This window comes from Heteronotia binoei, chromosome 14, assembly GCF_032191835.1.
Source record: "Heteronotia binoei isolate CCM8104 ecotype False Entrance Well chromosome 14, APGP_CSIRO_Hbin_v1, whole genome shotgun sequence".
Classification (NCBI taxonomy): domain Eukaryota; kingdom Metazoa; phylum Chordata; class Lepidosauria; order Squamata; family Gekkonidae; genus Heteronotia; species Heteronotia binoei.
The window spans coordinates 27,265,353-27,289,650 of NC_083236.1; the positions used below are offsets into that span (position 1 = coordinate 27,265,353).

Genomic DNA, 24,298 nt, shown 5'->3' on the forward strand with positions numbered 1-24,298 from the left:
CACCACCATGCACAGTTGAATGAAAGGAAGGTTAAGTGTGAAGGCCCAATTAACTGCCCAGAAAGCAACAACACACAACTCACGTGGATTTGGGCATTCTGAGTTCACAAAAATGGCACTTTAGTTCATGTTTAAGTAGTTCCTTAGCTCTGCCACATGATATAGCTCTGCTCTGGTCCTGTCCTGACACCCACCTGGGGCATGAGGCTGGCAGTAATCTTGCAGGTCCTCCAGGCACCGACACACCAACTCCGCCACCACCTCTCCCTCCAGCCTGCCACTGGGGCTAACCAGTCGCAGCTCCGGCTCAGCAATGCGCCGTGCCTGAGCACCGATAGGCCTGTGTCCATCCACGAGGATGGCAAGGTCCACCACTGCCCCACCATGTTCATACGTAATTGGAGGCGTATCGCTCCAGCCACCTGGAACAACAGCAGAACACAAGGGGATGCCAAGTTTGAACATACAGTCTCCCTCTGGCAGCTCCATCACTACATCCAAACCTTGCAGACAAGGGCTCAAACACAAGTTCCATGCAACCTCAGTATCCTTTGTAAAACTGGAATCCACCTCTTGAGATCTTATTTGGTTGCTTCACTAGTGTCCCTCAGAACACAACTGACTCTAAGTCTTTGCTCTGTCGGTCAACACTGCCTTGACAAATATTGGGAAATTGGGGATGGGGCTGCCTGGAGAGGGTGGAGTTTGGGGAAGATAAGGTGACTCTTTCAGGTGATGCTCTCGGGCAGGGATGGCCAAACTTGCTTAACATAAGAGCCACATAGAATAAATGTCAGATGTTCAAGAGCCACAAGACATGAACATCAGGTGTTTGAGAGTCACGGGAAGGGAAGGGAAGGGAAGGGAAGGGAGGAAGGGAGGAAGGAAGGAAGGAAGGAAGGAAGGAAGGAAGGAAGGAAGGAAGGAAGGAAGGAAGGAAGGAAGGAAGGAAGGAAGGAAGGAAGGAAGGAAGGAAGGAAGGAAGGAAGGAAGGAAAATAGATGGGAGAGGAAGGGAGAAGTGAAAAGAATGCAATTTAAACTTTATTTCATTCTCCACACTGCTGGCTGGCTTGTCTTGGAGAAGGGATTTAAAGAGACAAATGCCTTCTCCAAGCTGGCCAATGGGCAGGAGGGCTCTAAGAGCCACACAATATGTGTGTAAGAGCTACATGTGGCTCCCAAGCCTCAGTTTGGCCATCCCTGCTCTAGGGTGTCTCCCTGAGTCTGGTTTTACTGGAGAGACTAAAGGAAATTCATAGAACATCACTACATGGAGCTCATTTTTTCTCCTACTCCTCGGCTGAGAATTGGGAATGAGGGCTGTCAATTCCATTCCCTCCTCATGACTCTCAGCTGGGTCATTCACAAGCCCCTATAGTTCTTGGGTTGTTTTTAAAAATTATCTTTGGAAGGACCTGCTGCTAGTATGCGCACCCTGAGAGCAGCGGTGCCATGCCCCCCGCCTCTCTTTGCACATATGCTTAGAGGAGGAGCAGGATAACAAGGCAAAGTCACTTCATTGTGGAGATTCCTGTTTTTGCAGGTTTAGCCAATGCTTTCTCTGCTCTCCTTTGCCTTTTGTCGCTTTCCACAACCCAGCCCAGCTAACCTCCAGTGAGTCAGTCCTCCAAGACTCCATGCAAGCTTACAACAGGGCTTGTGTCTGGCATCTGCTCCTTCCGGCCATGTGGCCCTGACATTGCAAGACATTCTGCCCCACAGTTGGGCTCCTATCCCTGCAGGCTAAAGTCAGAAACCGTTGGAAATGGTTGAAAACACCTGCTCTCAGCTGTTTGGCTTGCTTCTGCAGTTGGCCTCCTGTGCAGAGCAGCTATTCCATCATATCCCACGCAGGAAGTGTGAGCTAAGAAGGAAAGGGACACAACCAATATTCCCTCTAAGCTTGGAGTCTTTTGAGCAAAAATTCTACTTCGTGAACTGCTGGCATTGTGAGCTACTACATAAATTAGTTTGCTCTGGGGCCATTTTTCCTGAGCTAAGACAAAATGTGTGAGCCAGAGGCTAAAATACTGTGAGCTAGTTCACGCCAATTCAGCTTAGAGGGAACACTGGATACAACCCTGCTCTTCCCAGATCTTGCAACATTGTCCCTGCTGAAGTGAGGAGCAGCTGCACAAAAGTGCTCAGTTTACATTTCTGGGAGGAGAAGGGCCCATATCCATGCATGACTGCAAGGAAATTGCAATAGTTCTGAGTATCTTGGCATTGAGAGGTTTAGGATACCCCACGGTTACTCTGCAAGCAGGAGCTAAAAGAGGCCCACAGAGCCATGGCTCTGAAAGAACCCAAAGTGCTGCTTAGCCACTTACCGGAGAGGTCTACTCTGGCAGGACACTCCACCACCACCCAGCGGCCCGCAGGAGGCAGCTCCGCCAGCTGGATACTGATGAACTTGCAAGAAGACATCACTGCCTGGCGGATGAGGATCTGCTCCGCCCCTTCGTAGTGTCGAGCAGCGCGGACCAACAGGACGGGCCTGCAATGACCAGGGGAACAGCAGGAGGTGGACAAACATGCTGGTGTCCCAGGGCCATTCACAGGCTGGCTAGAGTGCAGGCTTTGCCTTTGCCACGGGGCAGGGAGTCAGCATGAGCTGAAGACCTGCCTGTCAACTAATACCTGCAAGTGAGGCCCTCCTCCAGAAATGCTAAGGAATGTCAAGGGTGCTGAACATTCTCAGACCCTAGGGCCCTCCTACTGAACTGAGATAAGCACAAGAGGCAGGTCCCGCTCTGCTGTGGCCTCTCTTGTGTGGAATTCTTCCTTCCACCTGAGCATGCTGAGTTTTAGGTACCAGGCAGATCTACTCCTCTTTTTCCTGCTGTCGCTTATGATAGTAGTTGTAATTTTTTTTAAACAGCAGCTCTGCTTATCTTGTTTTAATCTGTCAGGTTTTAGTTTTAGGTTTTTTTAAAAATATATATGGGTCTCCTAAATTTTTGTCTTACAGAGCTTCTAACTGTCAGATTTTTCAGCTCTGAACAAAAGAGCTTTTTGCTTATGAGGTGGGACCTAAGCTTTTAAAAATGACTATTCCTGTGAGAAAAACAGCCCCTGCAGATTCTCCCCCCCCCCCCAAAAAAAAAATCCAACCGGGGAAACATTTTCAGCAGACCCCCACTGGGAATGTTCTGTGTCCCAGAGAGCTCTGAAGGGTCAGGCTCGCCAGTGCAGTGTCACTCAGCCCAGCAGTACCTGCTCAGCCATTTCTTCCTCTCCTTGGCAAGCTCCTTCACACCCTCAGGGATGTTGCCCCTCTCTAGCTGCTGGAAGGCTGGGGCCCAAGCCTTGTTGGCTGCTGGGCCACTCCGTAAACCTCCTTCCCCTTTGGCCATGCAAGCCAGCACATCAGCAATGCAGGCAAGAGCCCGAGCGGCCACTCCAGGATCACTGGCTGTGGAGGCAACTGTGAAGCAAAGAGGTACCATCAAAGCCCAGAACTGGAAAACTCATTTTCAGCTCGGGTCTCTGTAAAAATGGGGTAGGTGCCAAGAATTCTCTGCAGGAACTTTCCCACATTGTAGTACCTTCCCCACACAGTAGTACCTTCCCCACACAGTAGTACCTTCCCCACACTGCAGTACCTTTCCCACACTGTAGTACCTTTCCCACACTGTAGTACCTTTCCCACACGGAAGTACCTTTCTGGGAGGGAGGAGTTTAATCAGTTGGGAAAGCAGGAGGGAACCTGACCATCAACCTGTTTCACTTTTACAGCAAATAATGTGTCCAAGTATCCTAAAGGGAAGGGAAGGCTCTGGGAAGAAGGAAAATACAAGACACTTGACTGCTGAGAATGTCATTTCACAGATACTTGAGTCCTTTGAAGAGAACCACGAAGGGCATGAATTTAGATGGGGGATCTGCAGCAGTCCCCAGATGCTGTGGGGATTATTGAAACAGATTTGGGGGAGGGGGGTTGTGCTAAAATAATCTGTTTCATTTATAGTCCACCTTTCTCATTGAGATTCAAGGTTGATTAGCAGCGCTAAAAAAAGAGACCAAGGTAAATATGTACAATAGTGCAATAAAACTGCATAACAAAATAAGAGAACAAAATAAAAACATTGTAGTGTGTCCAATAAACAGTGTAAAGAAAAAAGAACAGCTTAATTTTTTTGTTTTACAAATATTACTACTACAGCCCTATTCTGTTTATAAAAAGTTTCCTCCTGAATACAGAACTGTCGACTATACAGCATGGGACCAGGATATCTGAAGGACTGCCTACTCCCATATGAACTTAGTTGACCTCTCTGGTCATTTTTGGAGGTCCAGCTTTGGTTGCTCCTGCCATTTGAGGCTAGAAAGGTGGCAACCCAAGAAAGGGCCTTCTCGGTTGTGGCACCCAAATTTAGCGACTCCCTAAATTTCATCTGTCTCCCTCTATCATGGTCTTCTGTTTTGTTGGGTTTTCCTTCACTAACCCTCCAAGGCCCTCCACTCTGTGTTTTATCTGTATACATTTTATTTCCTTTAAATATATTTGTTTGTACTTTAAATGTCATTTAATGATTGGAATGTTCACCACATTTGGGGACCCAGAGCTGGGTGGAAAAGCAGAATAGAAATGTGTTAAATAAATAAAGTGAACAGAGCACAAAAAAAGGAATGAAGAGGCTGTGAGGTGAGCCAAGGTGTGATTCTCTTCCAACCACATCCCCCTTTTCTTCTGCTGTGAAACACACACCCCCTCCCATATTAATTAGGACAAGGTAGCACTAAAGGTTGCAGAATGGCAGTACGTGGAAGGTGTGTGACACCCGAGCCATTGCTTACCCTCATCCAGCGTCTTCAGCACAGCCTCCTGGTAGCCCTCAATGACCGCCGAGCGGATCAATGGCAGCAGGCTGCAATTGCTGTGCCCCATCAGAACTTTCCGGATCTTGTTCTGGGCCTGCAGGAAGAAGAGGTCTTTGCGGGAGGCCAGCTCCATCTCCTGGTCCAGGCAGGTCCGCAGCTCCTCCCAGGACATCCGCCAGGAAGCTCGCCAGCGCTGCAGTTGATCGGCCCTGGGGGAGCCCAACAGCCACAGGATGTCCCCAAGCCCCAGTGGCTCAGAGGCATGCAGCACAGGGAAGAGGCGGGCATTCAGCAGGCAGCGGCCACTTGGGAGGGTGTCTGAACTCCAAAGGTCCTGGCTTCTAGTCAGTGGGAAGCAAAGAGCATATTTATTCAACATTGCAAAGGGACTCCTTCCAAGAAATTATCACAGTCTATGCATACGCAACTCCACACAGAGCATATCGTGCATCCAAGCCACTTCAGCTTGGGCAAAGGGAATAGAGAGATGGCTGAAGCCCTTCCTCCAGCCACATGGCAGTCCTGAGCCAAATCAGGAAAAGAAGTTCCCTGCACAAAGGTGAGTCAGGTCGGGAGAACCTTGATCCAATTCATCATCCACTTCAGTTAATTAATTAAGCAAACAGTGACCCCTATCACTCAATGACTCTTGCTCCCGAAAAAGGCCATACATACTTCAGGGACTGGTTAAAAGTTATTCTTTGTTTTGCATCATTCCTGAATGTATAGCAATACAAATTAACTGGTCTTTCTAAATTCAGAAAATATAAATTATCCCATTGTATAATCTAATTTTATAATGTTATATAAAAATATTTATATACAATAAACAAGTGACAGCGTAGCATTCCTTAAGGCATGCCCTCTCCCACATGATCTTACCTATCCTATATTATACATTATTTTAAATGCTGCTTTTAATTTTGAAATGTTTTCATGTTCACCACCTTGGGGGCCCTCTTTGGGTGGAAAGGCAGCATTAAGGTGTTTTCAATTAACACATTAAATTCAATACATCTCATTGCTGCTAGTTTTAATTCATAAAATTATAAAGAAACAAACGTGTAATGTTTTGTATAATTTTATGAATTAAAAATATCAGCAGTGAGATGTATTTAATGTAATGTATTAATTATAGAATTTTATAATTTAAATTCTAACTTAAAATTATAAAAGTATATAATTATATAACTTTAAATTTTACATTATTTTTAAAATGTTATACAAAAGCAAAACAACTGCTGGAGGACTTGTCTTTGCAAAGGTCTGGACATGGGGAAACTGAAAAAGGAATGCTTCCCAGCTACAGTGTTTTTATTCCACATTTGACATGTTGATTAATGGAGCACTTTTCAGTCCTTGTTAGTTTTTGCTGAGCTGCTAGCCAATTCATCATGAGCAGAGGGGGGGGGGGTTGTAGAAAAAACCCAGCAGGAACTAGTTTGCATATTAGGTCATGCCCCCCCCCCATGTCACTATGGCTCCACACAGGGTTTTTTTGTTTTATTTATTTATTTATTACTTTACATTTATATCCCGCCCTCTCCGCAAGCGGACTCAGGGCGGCTTACAGTATCATAAAAACAGTCAATTCCATAAAACATATAAAACCATAAAACATTTATCAAGTTAAAAACTAGTAGTCCTGCTGGGTTTTAAAAAACCCAGCAGGAACTTATTTGCATATTAGGTCACACACCCCTGACACCAAGCCAGCTCGAACTATGTTCCTGTGTGTTCCTGCTCAAAAAAAAGTCCTGTTCATGAGAGAATCTGGCACTTGAACCCATGGCCAAGACCCAGCACCTGTTCCTCCACAGCAGGAAGAGCGGGCAGCAACACAGGACATGAAGGGCTTGGCCACTAAGTGGGAGCATTGTGGAGGTGCCCACTAGACTGGCACTATGGAGCAGGGCCTGGGTACCTACTGTATTCCTGTTCTGTGGAAGAATTCTGCCCATGGCACATTCAGATAGGTGCTGCTTTCCTCTGCTGGACTCTAAGCAGGAGAGAATAGCATCAGTTTTGGATTTTCAAAGAAACTCCTCTGAGTAGAAGTAGAAAGAAATAAGCAGAAGAAAGAATCGGGTAAAGGTATGTCAGAGTTCCAGGAGAGGGTTCCATGCCTAGTCAACAGCACTTTCCCCATGCTGTGAAAGGGGCAACCCTCTCTTCTAATAGCAACTGGAATTCCACCAACCTACTTTCCAATTACTGAAAGACTCAATGGGGTTTGCAGAAAGTTCCCATCTTGGAGATATGGTATCGCGAACATGCTCATCAGTGTGCTTACCTGCCAGTTGTCATGCCGCCCGCTTAAGGTGAACACTTTGCAAGGGATGTCTCTTAGTCTTATGGCATGTCCCTGTATGACCACATCCTCCAGCACATGATTCCTGAGGTCCACAGAGGAGGCCATGTCCAGCCCAGTGAGGAGACAACCAGAGTGGATCTGTAAGGGACCCTGAAGGAAGGCCACACACTGTAGAACAGTGACATTCACTAGCCATGTCCTAACTGGTACCCACTGAGTCCCCAGTGCTATCTCTCACCCCAGTTTTCTGATCTGCCACAAGTCCAGCCCCAGACCAACACATTTGAAGTGGGAGTCTTTAGGGTCACCCTCCAGCTCTCTGCCTCTTCATTGGCTCTGCCCTTCACTAGTCCTTTGTGATCTATCTTTTGCTCCTGAGTCCATAATTCCAAAGCCCTGTCTAGAGAGCTAACTCCAGCCCAGGCTGTGGGTGAATACTGCTCCTACCTCCCCAGTACATGGAGCAAAGTTTGAAGCTTTCTACTAGCCTAAGGAAACTCTCCAACTTGAGGTGGAAGAAGAGGCCCTTAAGCTGGCAGAAGGCTCCCAAGGATGGAGAAGATTCCTTGGAGGATGGCTGACTCCATCCCCCTGGCTCAGGCCTATACCAGAAAAGCTGCTGTCACCACCTGTCCATGCAAGGATCCCTCTGAGGAGCTGAGGTGTGCAACCTCTTGGCATCCACAAGCAGTGTTCCTTCTAAGCTGAGTTAGTGTGAGCTAGCTCACAATATTTTAGCCTCCAGCTCACAAATTTTTGTCTCAGCTCAGGAAAAACGGCCCCAGAGCAAATTAATTTATGCTGTAGCTCGCAACTTTAATGCCAGTAGCTCACAAAGCAGAATTTCTGCTCACAAGACTCCACAGCTTAGATGAAACATTGCTCACAAGATTCCTGAAAAACTTGGGATAACTATGTGAGTGAGATTTGCAGCTTAACGGGGAAGGTGGCTGCAAACACTTCCAAGAGGCAGCATTGTGAGCTTAGTCAAGCAGCCTTTCTAAAGAAGGATGATGACATTGCCCTGCAATGTCTTTGGGGAATGCGGACTTTGCACAGAAATGCTCAGCTCTGACATGCCCGGCCAGGCATCAGGGTTGCAGCCCACCAAGTTCAGAAGAACTTTCCAAAAGGTCCTCCAGGGGGGTGAATGTAAATAACCCCAAGGCTGATTTCCCAACAAGGGACTGCACAGAGGCCAGCCCTGGAGAAAGAAAAGGCCTTGCAGAATGCGGCTCCCAGCTGAGCCGAAGGTGAAGAGAAGGTCAGCAAAGTTTCAGGTCCCTCTTACTCCGACACTTAATGGGAGAGATTCTTCTGCCAGGATCCTGAGTAGGATCAAGCTAAGGCCTAGAGCAGGCAAGACCTGGATTCAGACTCCTGGACTGCTACCTAGCTCTGCTCTGGGTGCTGCCCTGCTTGGCTGTCCCAGGCATCACATCCTGCTGTGCCTGAGGTAGGCTCTAGTAAGTAAAACAGATTGCACTTGTGAGCCTGTAGCCCTTTTGACCGGAAGCAGACTAGTGGCAGGACTGCTTTCCTTCACATTGGAACATCTTCCTGCCAATCCTAATTCCCCCAGTTCTTGGTCTTTGCACCTATTCTGAATCAGCCAGAGGTACACTGAGGTAACTTATAAATCATTCCTATAAGCCAGAACACATCCTGAGTAAACAACAGAGAATACCAGGAGACTACCCCCACTCCATCTTCTAAGAGAGATGCACCTTCAAGCAGCAGTGCTGAATAGCACTCCCAGGCCTCAGTGAAACTGCTCCTTCTAGTAGACTGTTAGTAACCGAGCAGCCCTCTTCCAGGAGTTCTGGCTCCTGTGTAGGAGAGACAAAGAAAAAGGCACCGTAGGGACATGGAGGCACCGGGACAGGGGTGTCCATAATTGGCAGGGAACTTCTGCTGAATCTGTGGGCTCTCTGTGTCTGCAGGGATGCTGGGCACATTTGGAAAACAAAGCAAGATGCTGGTCTTTTTGGCTGAACTTGCAAAGGCATGGGCAGTGTATGGAGGACTGGAGTGGTTCTTTGTCCCAACTTGGACACAATACTTTTCACTCTTGTTCACCTAAGCCTCCCTTCTTTCCCCTCTTTGTCATTTGCATTTCATTGTACTAAACTGTTATAAAACCTTCTATCTTTTGATGCAAAATTATGTAGAACATTGTGTATAGTGCGGGGTTGGGGAGAGGATGCAAGGGCTTAAACACAGAGCCCCTGGGAAGTGGGGCCTGGCAGGGGAAGATCCTTATGCTTTAGGAACAAATGCTTCTGTCCTGATTTCAGTTTTCAGTCAAGCCACCAATGCCATTACATGAAGAAAGGCAAAGCATGCAAAGATACCAGACTGGAAGGGGAAGAAAAGAGTGAGTCCACATACAGGGGGTCACACCTGGCCATCTGTCACAAGGTCCTGTCAATTGTCCAACCCTGGGAGGGGGATCAATGGACTATTTCCTCCAATGAGACATCCATTACTTCCCCTTTGCACCCCACTTGCTTATATGCACTCCACACCAAAAAAAAGAAAAGAAAAACACCCTAAGGTAAAAGTTGATACTTCTTTGACAGAGGTTTGAACAGACATCTTGCTTCTGGAGAACCCCTTGAAAAAACAAAAATTAAGCTCTTGTCAAACTCAGTCACACTTTTGCCAATCCCCTGTGGGAAAGGAGGTCTGGAGGGGAGATGTTCAAAGGCCTTCTTGGCTATCTTACCTCATAGGTAGGCCAATCCTTTTTAAAACCAGAGATGCTAGGGACTGAATCTGGGACCTTCTGCACACAAAGCAGCTGTTCTACCACTGAGCTATGGCACCTCATAACTGAGCTCCCTGCAGTGTTACCTTGATCTGGTTCCACCCAACCTGATATCTTGCAAAGTGGTCACATCTGTGAATTTATTCCAGCTTAATTCCAACTTTCCTCTGCTCAGCTGAATCACCCCACCCTTCTCTGCCTTCCACAACAAGGGTTGTGCCACCAAACAGACCCACAGCAACATCATCTTACAGAATAGGGGTTGCACATGAGCAATCAACACAGGTGACTCTGCAGCATCAACACTGATGTCTCAAGAGTCCCAGAAACAAGAAGGGAAATGGGATGGTACTTACAGCCACATCTGAATGGGCCACTTTGCAGAAGGATCGGCTGCAAGCCGTGCGCTCGTGAGCTGTTAAGTGGAGGATGTGCTCACTGGCTGACATGCTCATGTAGTCATAGCTGCCACCATGGACGTATGCTGCAAGAATATAAGAGAGGGAGCAATGTTGCATGAACATTTGCCTTTGGAATCTCAACAATCTCCACAATAACTTAATAAATAAGAACAATTTTTAAAAAATTCATCTTGGACCTGCTTTTCTATATTCCTTCTCTTTGGAATCTCAAAAACCAGAACCTTGGGAACTGCAAGTCAAGCAAGAGACCTCAACTCCTGAGCACAGGCACATATCTGTGGGATGCTTATTTACATATTCATTTATACTCCTACCTTGCTTTCCAATAAGGATGCAAAGTAGCTTATGGTCAGACTCTTCTTCTCCATTTTATCCTCACAACAACCCTGTGAGGTAGGTCAGGCAGAGTGTGTGTGACTGGCCCAAGGTCACCCCTGGAATTTCCTAGGGCAGACTGGGGATTTGAACTCAGATCTGCAAATCCCTTGTACAACAATCTAACCACTGTACCACACTAGTTCTGTTTGGGTCCCTGGTTACAAGGGAACCCTTAGCATAAGACAAAGGTCGCTATTGCTTTCCCACAGTTTTGGAGTGTAAGTGTGCAGGCTGGACTGCTGCCTCCATCTGATGGAGCTTTTCCAGCCATTTTGCCCTTTTCCAGCCATTTTGCTTCCCTTGGTCCAGCAAATAAGACTCTGTTTTGGGTTCCAGAGCTCTGCATCTCTGCACTTCAACCCATGTATGCACTCCATTTGCATCCTTTTCTAGCACCCTCTAAAGAACAAGATGGCTCCATTTGCAAAAAAGAGTTCTCAGTCTGTGAACTCAGGCAGATCATGAGAAGGAGGGCAGGAATAGTTGCATCAGTGCTTAGATTCTGTGGCCCTTCCTTACATACCCAGGGAATGCTGTTCACCACTTTGGGGCCAGGTAGCAATTTTTCTTCAGGCCAGGGATCCTGGAGAGTTTTTTGCCATCTTCTAGGCATGGAGCAGGTGTCACTGGGTGTGTGTGGGGGAAGGTATTTGTGAGTTTCCTGTATCATGCAGGGGGTTGGACTTTAAGACCAACGAGTGCTAATGTTTTAAGCATGTTTTATTTTAAGGGTTGTTTAAAAAAAATCTTTAAATGTGTTTGTCTGTATCCTTTATAAAGTTTATATCTCTGCTACTTAGTCTTAAATAGGAACACAAACGGCCCAGCCCAACATGGCTCGGCCCAACAAGGTCTCATTTATGTCAGATCCGGCCCTCATAACAAATGAGTTCGACACCTCTGCCATAGAATGTTTTGATTCTGCTCAAGTGAAAAGCAAAGCACAGTGCACAGCTTCACCCATAGTAAGCGGGACTGCATGGAGGGCCTTCCACAGCACAGATCGGGCGTTCCTCATTGCTGCTGAATTCTGGGCGTCTCCGCTACCCATCCCTGGGCTCTGGCCCTTCACAAACACTTCTTCAGCCACCCCCTGGGCCATGCATAGCAGGATGTCAAAGAACAGGGACAGCTGGGTTGGGAGCAAAGAGAAAAGAATGGTTATCAGCTGCCCAGGAATATTCAGCCTCATGTAGACACAGAGCATCTAACAAGTAGAAGTCTGGGAACCGTTGCTTTCATGGGATTTCTAAGGGGTTTTTTTTGTTGTTCCACAGAAACTGCCACTAGGGATACCAGCCTCCAGTTGGGACCTGGGGATCCCCAGGAATTACAGCTCATCTCCAGACTACAGAGATAAGTTTTCTCAGAGAAAATGGATGTTTTGGAGGGTGGACTCTATGGGTCTGTACCCCACTGTCTCTGTGCTCTCCAGGCCCCATCTCCAAATCTCCAGGTGTTTCCCAACCTGGATCTGGCAACCATACCTCCTCATCCCCCACAGGTGACTGGAGGGAAACCGACAACCCTAACAACCAAAGAAGGGAAACCAATACTAGGAAGATATATAAGACAAAAGAGACGGGAGAAGGTACTAAGAACTGCCAAGGCAGGCTGCTCCAGATCAGAAACCACACTTGCCTGTTCTGCAAGCACATCTTTAAAACAGGAGAAGGATCTTGGGGCTCTGAGCAAGCCCTCTTGGCTCTAAGTTCACAGTCTTAGCCTGCAACCTATGGGAAGGTGGCAGCTGGCAAGGGCCCCCTCACCTGAATGGGTGGTGCTCCTGAGTCTAGCCCCAAATAGGTGCAGGCATCAAGGGGGGGGATGACATGGGTGGTCAGAAGCTGTTCGGCTGCCTCTGCAGAGAAGAAGACGACTCCGCAGACCTGCCAGATCAAACAGAGGTTGGAATGGAGGGCAGCTCTTGTTATGCTAGGCAAGGGACTCTTCTGCAGCAGCCCAGATTGATAAAACCCCACTTACCAGTGGGACTTTTTCATCTAACCCCATGCATCGTTGAATCTGATCTTCTGTGCTTTGGTAGAGAATATCTTGCACAACACCCTATTGGAAAGAGAGCCACAGTTAGTCTGCCATCTAGAGTTGCCACCATCTGCCACGTGGGGCCTGGAGATTTCCCAGAATTATAACTGATCTCCAGATGATAGATCGCTTCCCCAGGAGAAAATGGTTATTGGGGGGGTGCTCTATTGCATTATAACCCCACTGAAGTCCCTCCTCTTCCCAAACCCTGCCCTCCCCAGGCTCCACCCCCAGATCTCTAGGCTCCATCCCCAAATCTCCAGGAACTTCCCAAAGCAGGATTGGCAACCCTAAGGCCAGCTCAGACAACCACTGTCTCTTGCAACATTTATACTAAAGGAAACTAGTACTGTGTGCGAAGGATCTTAAACGGGGATATCAGAGCCTTAGGACTAAAGCACAGTGGAAGTGAGACAGTTGTGATAGAACTTTACACTGCTTATAGGTGACATCTTGTTATATTGTTGGTGCTAAATCCTGTGGGGTGGTGAAGGGTTTGGCCGGAGCTATTTGCTTCCTGTACACCACCCAGCCACCTCCAGTGCTTCAAAAATGGATCCATAAAAACGCACAGGTCTTTCACAGCTCCCCAAGGGGACTTGTGCTTCTCAAGCTGCCATCTCCTACTCTTGCTATATAAGAAAACCCTATGAAACAGAGGGGTGTTTTGCATATGAGAGTACAGTGAAAGCCTTTTGCTCTTCAAAGAGGGAAAGTGTTTGTTTGTTTTTAAATCCCATGCCCAAATCCTTAGGCACCCCTAAAGTCACTCTTTGAATGCCAATAAATCATCACGACACGGATATTGTTGTTATTCACATACTGGCCGAGCTTACTTCTCTGATGCGGGAAAAGATATTATCGACATTTATAATCAACTAGAAACTCCCTATAAACTTTTTACATGAAATGGAAGAAAATGAAGTAGCGACTTATGGTTTTGAAGATTAAGAGGAGAAGGGAAAAAGGCGATAAAAGAAAGACTTTAGTATGGCAGTCATAGAGAGAGTGATTAGAGTAAATTAAGTTGTACCAGCCATAGAGAGAAATCAAAAGGTATTCCCTTGCTTTTCTCATATTTCCTATGCTTCTTTGTTTTTTTTATTCCGTTTTTTTATGTTCTCTGTTGTTTTTTATGTATGTAGCTTAAAATTTTTATTAAAGAAAGATTTAAAAAATAAAATTACACAGATTGCACAGAAGACCAACAGAGTGCCTGTGCACACCCCAGCTGGTTTTGCTGTAAACAGACCCTTCTTAGGACCAAATTCTAGATGGAAGGAGGCTCCCATTTTAAAGACACTGAAAAAATGTTGCAAGGGCCTCACAATATTTTCCAATGACATTAAAATGGCAATGGCATCTTCACGATGGCCAAAAGGATACCGTCCTGTCTGGTTTGGCCTGTGACCACATCAATGGGATGCTTGTTGGAAAATTTCACTGGACATTTGCTCCCATACACCCAGTCAAAGCAACAAGCTCCCAAACTGTCTACCAAAGCAGGTTTGTTCTGTGTCCTTCAACCAATCATGTGGGCAGTTGATATGAACTTTTATACTTAAGAAGACAGACAGATGCTGCTGAATGTGCAAAAATGTCACAGCAGGACAGAAAATAAGGCTGACACCATAACTATCAGCAGGGCGCTTTTTTTGCCGAGAAAGCCCAGCAGGAACTCATTTGCATATTAGACCACACCCCTGGTGCCAAGTCAGCCGGAACTGAGTTCCTGTGCATTCTTGCTCAAATTATGTCCCTAAGCATCATCGCTCTACTCTGCCATTTGCAGGAATGAGTCCTGTGTTCCAGGCCCATCGGCCAGATGGCTAGTGACCACAGTCTGTAAGTTAAATCAGGGAAACCATTATTCATAAGCATAGAGGATTATCTCTATCCCCTGAGACCAAACCTTGGTCCTAACAAATCATATGGATAGACTTCTTTAATGTTTAGCCTAGATCACTGAAAACTCAGGCTGGAGGATATCTGTTGACTACACACCTGAGCATCAGCAAGGTAGACTCCATGCTTCTGAGCGTAAGAGACACTTCCGGGCACCGCAATGACTCTAGCACCCCGGAATCCATGCCAATCGATCTCTGGGAGGGGAAACGTTGTAAATTTGTTGCCAAAAATCTTCTCTGTTCAGACTGCCCCTTCAATATAAATTAAAACGAAGCAAGTATCCTCAAATGAATAAGGGGGAGAGCGAGCAAACTGTACATGCCACAGGGCAGCTCCCCAACTCTTTTTCCCTGGCCCAATCAGGTACGCTCACCTGTTGTGGCTGGGATCAACAGAAGCATATCAGTGCTGCAAACCCACACCCCTGGCGGGGATCCTTTGCACACCTGAAAAGGGAGCATATAAACGCAAAAAGTGAGGTGGAGGCACCTGGCTTTGCCCACACAGACAAGCAGAGACCCCAACATGTTTATTGGGAACCCCCTCAGTCTGGAAGCAGAATGTGAATACTTGTGGGTTCTCCCCAATGAATTCTCAAAAGCCAACTGGCAGAACATGCAGGTGAGTGATGTTTCTAGGCCAACCTGTACCAGCAAATGATGCCCAAAGGTGGCACAGCCCTGCTTGGTGCTCCAGGCCACCAGTCAATTGCTTGCCCTATACTTCCTTGTTCCCCTTGTTCCTCTTTTTTCTACCCTCCTTCCCATAAAAACTTGCATGCCATTTTAAAAGGTACAGGCTTTTGTTACAGCTTGCCACCCTAAGACACATGTTCAGTCAGGATTTTACAAGCAGCGCACAGCCTTCTTCCCACAATTACACCCAATCTTAGTGTGAGACACAGGCCTAATAGATTAATTTAGGCCAGCCTGAGCAGCATTTCCTAAAGAGCATTCCTAATTGTTGATAGTTCAGTCAGGCTTGATTGAAAAGAGCCAGGCCATTCCAGTAGCGTAGGAGCCTGAGATAAGCTGCTGAAACACATTCCATTCTTATAGACGATGGTAGACTCTGTTAATGGTGCCTTATTGCTTATGATGGTGTGAAAGGGGGCTTTCTAGCCCCCCTCCTCTGGTTCTGACTGGTTGTAAATTAAATTTACGTTAAATTTTAGACTGCAGCACAACAGTTGACCAATGACATTATGCCACATTAGCCTATAAGGGAATTTTATATTAAGTAGATGCTTTTTATGATGCCATTGCTAATAGTAATATAATTGTCTTGTATGTATGCCAACATGTGCCTATGTGCCATCCAGGGTACATAAGATTGTGACCACCCTGAAAGGTGTGGAGCAGCTTGATATGCATGCCTTGGCTTAGCTCTGCTCTCTGTTTATTGCAATAAACTTTATTATCTTTGTCCTCCATTGGATGAAGTGTTTCAATTGGGTGGAACACTTGGACCACAGATTTGTGGAACATTAACTTAGCTCTGTCCAGCATTTATAACAACAAACATGGGATCACCATTCATAGTAGAGGAGATACAAACAAACACTATGATATGCTGGCTTAACACATTTAGTAAAACTTTTATTGAGGATACCTTTATCAAGAATCTCATAAATCTTACAAAGAGTATTTTGCCACCTAAATTCAAAAGGCTTTTGCATCTGGTTAGGTTAAGGATTGGCTTGCTCCCTATAAATTTAAAGTGTGTGGGGGGCATAAGTGCTAAATCAAATTTTTAAAATTAAAAAATATATCTTTACTCCCATTCAGCTTTGTGTTGTATCATGTTATAGTTACCATGGTTTATTCCAGAATGCTAATTTTGAAGGAAATAAAGAAACTGCAGAGAGCATTTTGCCAGCTAAATACAGAAGGCTTTTGCATGTTTAGAGAAGAACTTAAGGACTGGTTTGCTCCCAATACACACACTGAACTGCACAAGAGGCTGATAACTTTGAAATATATAGGAATACTCTTGAGGAAGACTTTGACGAAATGAGCCTATATCCATGTGCTCACTGGGATGCGCTTTTCTTTGTAATATTGTAAGGTTGTACTTCTTTATAAGGTGACAAAAGATTTATAAGACTCTTGATGAAAGCATTCTTGATAAAAGTTTTACTAAATGTGTCAGCCAGTATATTGCAGTGTTTGTTTGTTTGTATCTCCTGTCTAGTATTTATGGCAGCTCCAAAGAGTTCCTGCTTGGCTGTCCTGCACTGCAAAGAGGTGGCCAGCAGCAGCACCACCACCAGCACAGATCACGGTTCAGGGAATCAGAGGCTGCAGCAACTCCAGCAAAGGCAACACAACAAAGCAGCTCGTGAGGGATCTGCCACACAGACCTGGTGCCTCAAAGTAGCCAGCAGGCTGTCCAAGTTGCAAGTGAGTGCCTCAACAGGGGCAGCAGGATCCTCGACAGGGAGACAGGTGAATGCTCGGCTGCAGTCATCAAACAGGAAGTCCCGGCCCTGAAAGGAAGGAAAGGGGCGTACAACAGTAAGACTGGCAAGTGCAGGCCAAAGAGCACCCCCCCTTCATCCTTCTGAGGGAGACAGTCTCTAGGGCTCCTTCCCCTACTAGCATTCAGGTTGCAGCTCTTCCTACTGTTGAACTTTAGAGGAACATGCCTAGCTGGCCTCTTCCTCTTTGACCTATCCTGTGGGAATCCTATCTGGAGGGCCCCACCCACTCAGAGGCAGCTCACCTCACCCTGCCTTAAGGAAAACTAGTCTCCCATCTTACCATATGCAGGATGAGGATCCAGGCCTTTTGCAAGACATCAGATGTGACCACCTAGAGGGGAAACAGAGAAGACTTCTGAGTGGTAAGCAAGGGGCTGGAAAGCAAGCCACGAGGTGGGTAGGCATCTGTGCTGCAGCAGAGCAACAACAAAGGAAAAAGCTACCTGGATCAGTGCAGGGTTAGGATTGGGGTTCTCAGAAGTCTGCCACCCTTTGCATACTGTCATGGCAGCAGGACAGGGAAGGAAAGAAATCCTCCCCTGGTGAATGAATGAAGGGATCAATACAGGTAGCAGCCAAGTGCCAACTCATTAAAAAATGAATTTGAAATCTAAAGCATTTTGATTTTGTGGAAATGGCTGTTACACTTCATACTTATTGCAAGTTTGACAGCTACTGCACACTGTATCTCTCCATACCTCCAACTTTGTAATAGACCTGTACAAGGCTTACACAAAAGTGACCTGCGAGTCAGTGATTGGGCAGGAGCTAGAACAAGGGTCCCAAATACTGCTGGGCCTGTAGGCACTTCTGGAATTTGAGAACTGGTGGTGGTGCCACCAGCCCACCACAAAATGGCTTCCACGGAAGGATGCATCCAATCACAAAATGGCTACCACACAGTACTTTGGGATAGGGCTGCCAACTCCCGCCAGGGGCGGGGAGTCCCCGGTTGGGGGGGCCCAAACTACCAGCAGGGGGGAGGCTGCCGGGGGATCCCCACCCCCAAAGAGCCCTGTCACCGCACAGCACAATAACATCACCAGGAAGTGATGTCATCGCACCTGGCAAGTCGCACAGGGGGACGCTGTAAATATGGTACCATAGAGTTTTACAGCAATTCCTAGTGCATCCCCTGCTCTGGCGCATCCCTGGCATGATGACATCACACTTCTGGGTGATATCATTGCGCCCCATACGCACTTTGTGCATGTGCAAGAAGTCCCCTGCCACAGCTGTGGAGGGACTTGGCAATCCTACTTTGGGGCCAATCACAAAATGTTGGTTGTAAGTGAAGCATCCTTCTGTGACAAGAGGTGGCTTCTGAAACGCCTTCTTCCAATGAGGTGAAGGAACCCAAAACTGGTTCTTTGAATTGGGGAATAGATGCTTTGGGGTAGAAGCAAATGGGTGCCAGGAAACCCACTGATGGCTGAGATGGTGGCCATCGAACTAGAGAAAGTAAAAAGGCTGATGTTTTAGGAAGGTCACAGAGCAGGACACCCAGGGGCTGTAGTTACCCAGCAGGCATTCTCTTACCGTATAGCCAGCTTGAGAACTCAAGTGCTCGGCTGCCACCAGGAGAGCATTGAGGGTGGCACCGCCACTGCCAACCTGCACCTTGGGGTCTTCAACCATGAGCAAGATAGTGTGTTGGCCCAAGGCACCTCGATCCCGACGGACCTCAAGCTCTGTGAACAAAACAAATGGTGGGCCTGTTCCTCAATACCAGCCACAGCATGGAGAAGGCAAGTCTGAGGCAGAAGCTCCTTTGAAATCCCGGAATTTCTAAGAAGCCCAAGAAGGGCTACAGAGTTGATGGAATTTACCTCGCCAGTGATATCATGGCTTCAGAAAGCCTCTTCAAGCCCTCCTGGGAATTTCTGAAGAATCCAGACATGGTTCTTCACCAGGAAAATCTGACTTTGACTCCCTGCTGAGCCATAAGCGCCTTGATCTAGTCACCAGCTGCCTCCCACGGAATCCTTTATAGCACCCTCCTCAGCAGAGTTACACCCTTCTAAGACCATTGAAGTCAACAGGCTTAGAAAGGCATGACTCTACTTACGATGACACTGCTAGCTTGTCAAATGGGGAAAAACAAATGGTTTTCTCAGAGAGGTGGGGGTTTTTTGTGAGAATTCATGACAGCTGAGTGACAAAACAGTATAATTAGGCAGAGGTGCTTCACAAGCTATGCCTGGTGGGCAGCTCCAGCCCCTTCCAGGCCTCTATTTGACCCAAGTTTTCTTCTGCCCATGTAGATTCTGGTTCTGAAAATGGGAATCAATATGGGTGCAAAGACACACATTTGCACTCCTCTATAAAGCTTATTAATAGAGTGTTCTAAAAATGATTCACTACAGCAGACAACTAAAATATTCTGTGATCTGGAGGTGATGACAGGAGAAACCTGATTAGTGCCTCTACTGAATCCTTTCAGTAAATTATTGCTAAAAGAGGAGGAATTTTGGGCCACAAAGACTACACAGGGATGCCTCCCCCCCAGCTACTAGTATTCCTACTCAGAATTCCTGCTTCCAAGGAGGCAAAAGCCAGTGTGTGTGTGTGTTTAAAAACAACACTGAATTAAGCTCCAACTTTGTTCCAACTTAATTCCAGCCCAAATGGCGAGCCAAGTTTCCATGCCATTTGCTGGTTTTAATCCCCAGGAGGAAAGGAGTGTGTATGGCTTGGATTTGTCCCTTACCTTTGTGGAAGGCAAAGACGCTGTCCTTATGCTGGCATGTTAGGACAATGACTGTCCATTCCACCTCTTCTCCAGACATCAGTACAAAACCAGCCTCTGGCCCTTAGGTACGGCTGAGCATGGAAGAAGAGAATTCATCAAACTATTTTCCCGCTCAGAAACACAAATTAAACACAAAAAGAGTAATCATAAGTCAGTTAGAAAACAGGGATGTCAACCTCCAGGTGGTGGCTGGATATCTCCCATTATTACAACTTATCTCCAGGTGACGGATCAATTCACCAGGAGAAAATGGCTGCTCTGGAAGGTGGACTGTATGGCATTATATCTTGCTGAAGTCCCTCCCTTCCTCAAAACACCCTTCTCATGCTCCATTCCCAAAATCTCCAGGTATTTCCCAACCTGGAACTGGCAACCTGACAGAGTCGATTTCACATCAGAGCAAACAAGGACAAATACAGTTTACTCAGGGCTTTTTTGCAGAAAAGGCCCAGCAGGAACTCATTTGCATATTAGGCCACACACCCCTGATGTCACCATTGTTTCACACAGGGCTTTTTTGTCAAAAAAAGCCCAGCAGGAACTCATTTGCATATGAGGCCACACTCCTTGATGCCAAGTCAGCTGGAAGCCCTGAGTTTAATGTTCTAAAATAATAAATAACATTTAAAATAACTTTAATGGCTTCTTTTCTTGCCATGTTGATATATTATTTTATTTAAGCCAACTTAAACAGGTCTTTGGAGTGGTGGCATAAAAATCTCCTAAATAAATACATGATAATAGTATGCAGGGAAACTTTCCCATCAAACTCATGTTATCATTTTTGTGAATTATAAGAGTATACCAAAGTTAAAAACCAATAAGTAGGTTGGGTAGTGAACAGGTAAACAAAAAAAAGGTAAACAAAATGCCAAGGCGTTCTCTCTCATGCCCACCAACGAGTGTGCAGAGCAAGTGCATCTTTTCGCATATGGGCGACATTGTCTGCCCACATCACAATCGCCTGCAACCCTGGGCAGCTGAGCAGTTGGTCTTCCTGAAGGTCAACTTGCCTCTGTTCGGCTCCCCGAAGTAGACTTTGAGAGTGAATGAAGTGAGCACCTACTTGTGCCTGTATCCTCTCTTGGCCCATGCTTGGAAGATGGCTGTAAAACGCTCTCCCACTAAACATAGACTAGAGTCCAGAGACAGCCCAAAAACTCACTCACAAATTGATTGGCAGTGCACCCACCCCCACCCCTCATCCATCCCCAAACCAAAAGTGAATGCTGATTTAAAATCTGCAAATCAATCCAAATTTCCCCAATCCCCATTCACACATGCCTAATAATACTGAAAGGGCCATTGCAGCCCCCAACTGTAACCGACAGCACCCACAGGCCCAGCCAGGATAACCCTTTTTTTTTTTCAGGGGCAGGAGGAAGGAAGAGGGAGGTGCCAGTGATGATGACAGGCAGCCAGCAGCCATACGGACAGTGATAGCTGGTATGTTGCTGCTGAGCTGAGAGAGAAGGAATGGTTCCCTTCCTCTCACACAATCTGAGGCCCTCCCAGTGATCTTCCTCATTTGGGATGCAACTCTGGCTCACCTCCTCGTGGTGCACCTGGGTAATGCAAAATAGCCTGGACTAGCCAACCATCCATCACTCAAGGTAAGTCTAAATTCTTCTTGCTTTGTGTCAGATACAGAATGATGTAGAGCTAGGTGTGGTCCACCGTTTCTCTTGTTTGAGAGTTGTGTTGTTTGGGGCAGGGCTGGAGAGCTGGCATCTGTAGATTGCATGTTCTGTGGCAGGGAAGCTGGCATCTGGGTGAGAGACCCAGAACCAGCATGCTTGTTGTGCTTGGCCAGCTCTCCCTGTGTTGTTTGGGGCAGGGCTGGAAAGCTGGCATCTGGGTTTGCTACAGCCAGGTCTGCAGAACAGACCTTGAACAGATTGTGTTTTGTGTGGCAGTGATGTTGGCAACTGGGTTTATATTGGTTCCAGGCCAGCAGGGTTCATAGACTAGATAGATGGATGTAGTGCATTTGGGTCCTATAGAGATTCTTTGGTGTGAAGTTAGGTTTGGCTTTGGGTGCCCCAGGAATTGGACCCCTTGGTCCAATTTTTTTTTTGGCTTTGTGGGTTTTGTGTGGAACAGTGCCCTAAAGCTGCACGGCTGTTTGGGCGGCTCTCCTCAAAACCCCTTGCTCCCCAGAGCCACTTTTCCCATGATAATTACACTGGGGGAAGTGGCTCTAATTGGTTTCTTCTCACCATTGGAAACAGTGTTTCTTTTGGGGTGCCCACAGATGGCTGCAGTCTTTTTGGGCCAGGGGGGTTGCATGCGGGGGAGTCACCTGAAGCTGCCCTGCAGTTTTGGGGCCCCTCCCTCAAACCTCCCTCTGGCCAGAGCCACGTTCCCCACAGCAGTTATAGTGGAGGAAGTGGCTAATTGGGCTTTCCCCAGCATTGGTGACAATGGGCCTTTTGGGGAGCCCAAAAACAGGGACCCCCTGGCCCAATCTTTTTGGGACTTGGAGAGTTCGTAGGGGAGAGTCCCGTGCAAGTCCCCTGCAAATTTGGGGGCTCTCCTTCAAATCTCCTCCCCTCCAGGCAACTTCCAATATACCTAATTTTGCCATTGATTTCAATGGCCCATAGGGTATAATGGTGGGATAGGGAATGGGAACCCCTGGCGCAATCTTTTTGGGACTTGGAGGGGTTCGTAGGGGAGAGTCCCCTGCAAATTTGGGGGCTCTCCCTCAAATCCCCTCCCCTCCAGACAACTTCCAATATACCGTATTTTGCCATTGATTTCAATGGCCCATAAGGTATAATGGGGTTGTATATTCGGAAATAGCCATATATCTCGCGTATATACGGCTATTCTGAGTACTGGTATTCAGAAATATATGGTATACCGAATATTTTGGCCCCATATATTTCCGAATCCGATTGTTCCCGATTTTTTTTTTTTTTGCATGCCCCTACTTAGAACCAGGGAGATCTGGGTTCAAAATCTTGGCTCAGTCCTGCTGGGGAATCTTGGCTAGTGATCCCCAACATGGTGCCCATCAAGAGGTTTTCTGGTGGCCACTGGCTTTTCCACCCCCCCCCTCAGGAATCTGCAAGGACTGACCAGGGGAGGGACAGACATCGTTTGGAAATTTTGCACACCTGTGCAAAGTTAAAGGCTTCTTTAACTGATTCTCAGCAGTCTACATATATAGTCAATGAGCATGCTCAGTTCAGATCAGGCTGTTATATGAATCTGCATCTTTTTTCCTTTGTCTAATTTACCGAATCACATTTTTTTTCTGTATACCTGCGGAATTCCCACAGTATATAAAAACTCATTTTGTGGATGGTCTGGTTTTGCTGCTTTTGTCAGCACAGGACCTTTTTTTTGCCATTAAATCCCAGCTGACTTACAGTTTTTTCAAGGTAAAAGACAAAAAGAGATGGTTTGTCATTGCCTGGTTGTGGGTAACAACCTGAGACTTCCTTGGTGGTCTCCCATCCAAGTACTAACCAGGGCCAACCTGGCCTAGCTTCCAAGATCAGGCTTGTCTGGGTCATCCAGGGCCATCCGCTTTACTATTAGATACAACAGTAATAGATATTGGTAAAACAGTGCTGCTTTGCCTACCAGAGATGGTCCAGGCTTAAATTTACCACCTCTCTGGATGCTGAGTGGAGGAAGTATATTTCAACAGAGTCATTAAACATGGTTTATTGCAGCTGAGCTATTACAAAGTATGTAAATAATGTCTGAGCTTTCATTTCAGGGAATGTTCAGTTTGTGTTTGATCAGCAGTGAACCGGGGCTTCTATAAATACAGGCAGACACAAGCTGCTGGAAGGCAGATTTTAAAGAAGTTGCAGTTCTTACTTCTTCAGAATCCCTTAGAAAGCAATACCTATAAAATATTGTGGGAAAGTTTGAATCATAGCATTTCCATCTTGGCACACCTAGGATACCAAACCTTTTGACATCATTACTGCTCCCCAGAGATCAAATTGATGACAATCCTGATTCAAAAACATGGTGTACAATCCTATTGTGCTCTTTCAAGTTCCCTTCCACTCCACGATCTGTGTTTTCCTTCACAAAAAAATGGCACCTATCACAACTTTGTACATCAGCTTTGAGTGTTAGCAGTCTGTATTCTACCATAAAAGTGTGTTTTATTTAGCACCAGGCAGAGAGGATGGCAGGAAGAGGATCTACATGACTGCCTCCCAGTTTTGATGACAGAGGTAGACATACGCTTTTTCCTAAATTAAACTGGAGGTGCATTTCAGCTGTGTGTATTTTCTTGATCAGTGCCCAAAACAGTGGCCTGAGGTTCTCATTTCAGCCACAGGCTGGCTCAGCTAGGAGGGAGGGCGGAGGCTGAGGAGGGGAAGCAGTGCTGGATTGAACCCTGTGGAGACCCCTAGACCAGGGGTAGG

At 46.5% G+C, this 24,298-nt stretch overlaps 1 protein-coding gene across 1 annotated transcript in view; it reads right to left on the reverse strand.

The window, feature by feature from the left end:
• FCSK (fucose kinase) overlaps window positions 1–19,992 on the reverse strand; it is a 30,584-nt gene extending 10,592 nt beyond the window's left edge. The window contains exons 1-17 of the mRNA XM_060254294.1: window positions 19,857–19,992; window positions 18,686–18,837; window positions 17,427–17,477; window positions 17,027–17,152; window positions 15,038–15,110; window positions 14,761–14,858; window positions 12,697–12,777; window positions 12,480–12,599; window positions 11,671–11,842; window positions 10,267–10,394; window positions 8,868–8,969; window positions 7,120–7,290; window positions 6,755–6,825; window positions 4,803–5,167; window positions 3,219–3,429; window positions 2,333–2,499; window positions 195–422 (exon numbers count right to left, since the gene is read on the reverse strand). Coding sequence (XP_060110277.1) covers window positions 195–422; window positions 2,333–2,499; window positions 3,219–3,429; window positions 4,803–5,167; window positions 6,755–6,825; window positions 7,120–7,290; window positions 8,868–8,969; window positions 10,267–10,394; window positions 11,671–11,842; window positions 12,480–12,599; window positions 12,697–12,777; window positions 14,761–14,858; window positions 15,038–15,110; window positions 17,027–17,152; window positions 17,427–17,477; window positions 18,686–18,837; window positions 19,857–19,935 — 2,395 coding nt within the window. The 5' untranslated portion in view covers window positions 19,936–19,992. The remainder of the gene's footprint in view (window positions 1–194; window positions 423–2,332; window positions 2,500–3,218; window positions 3,430–4,802; window positions 5,168–6,754; window positions 6,826–7,119; window positions 7,291–8,867; window positions 8,970–10,266; window positions 10,395–11,670; window positions 11,843–12,479; window positions 12,600–12,696; window positions 12,778–14,760; window positions 14,859–15,037; window positions 15,111–17,026; window positions 17,153–17,426; window positions 17,478–18,685; window positions 18,838–19,856) is intronic.
• Between the last annotated feature and the right edge of the window lie 4,306 nt (window positions 19,993–24,298).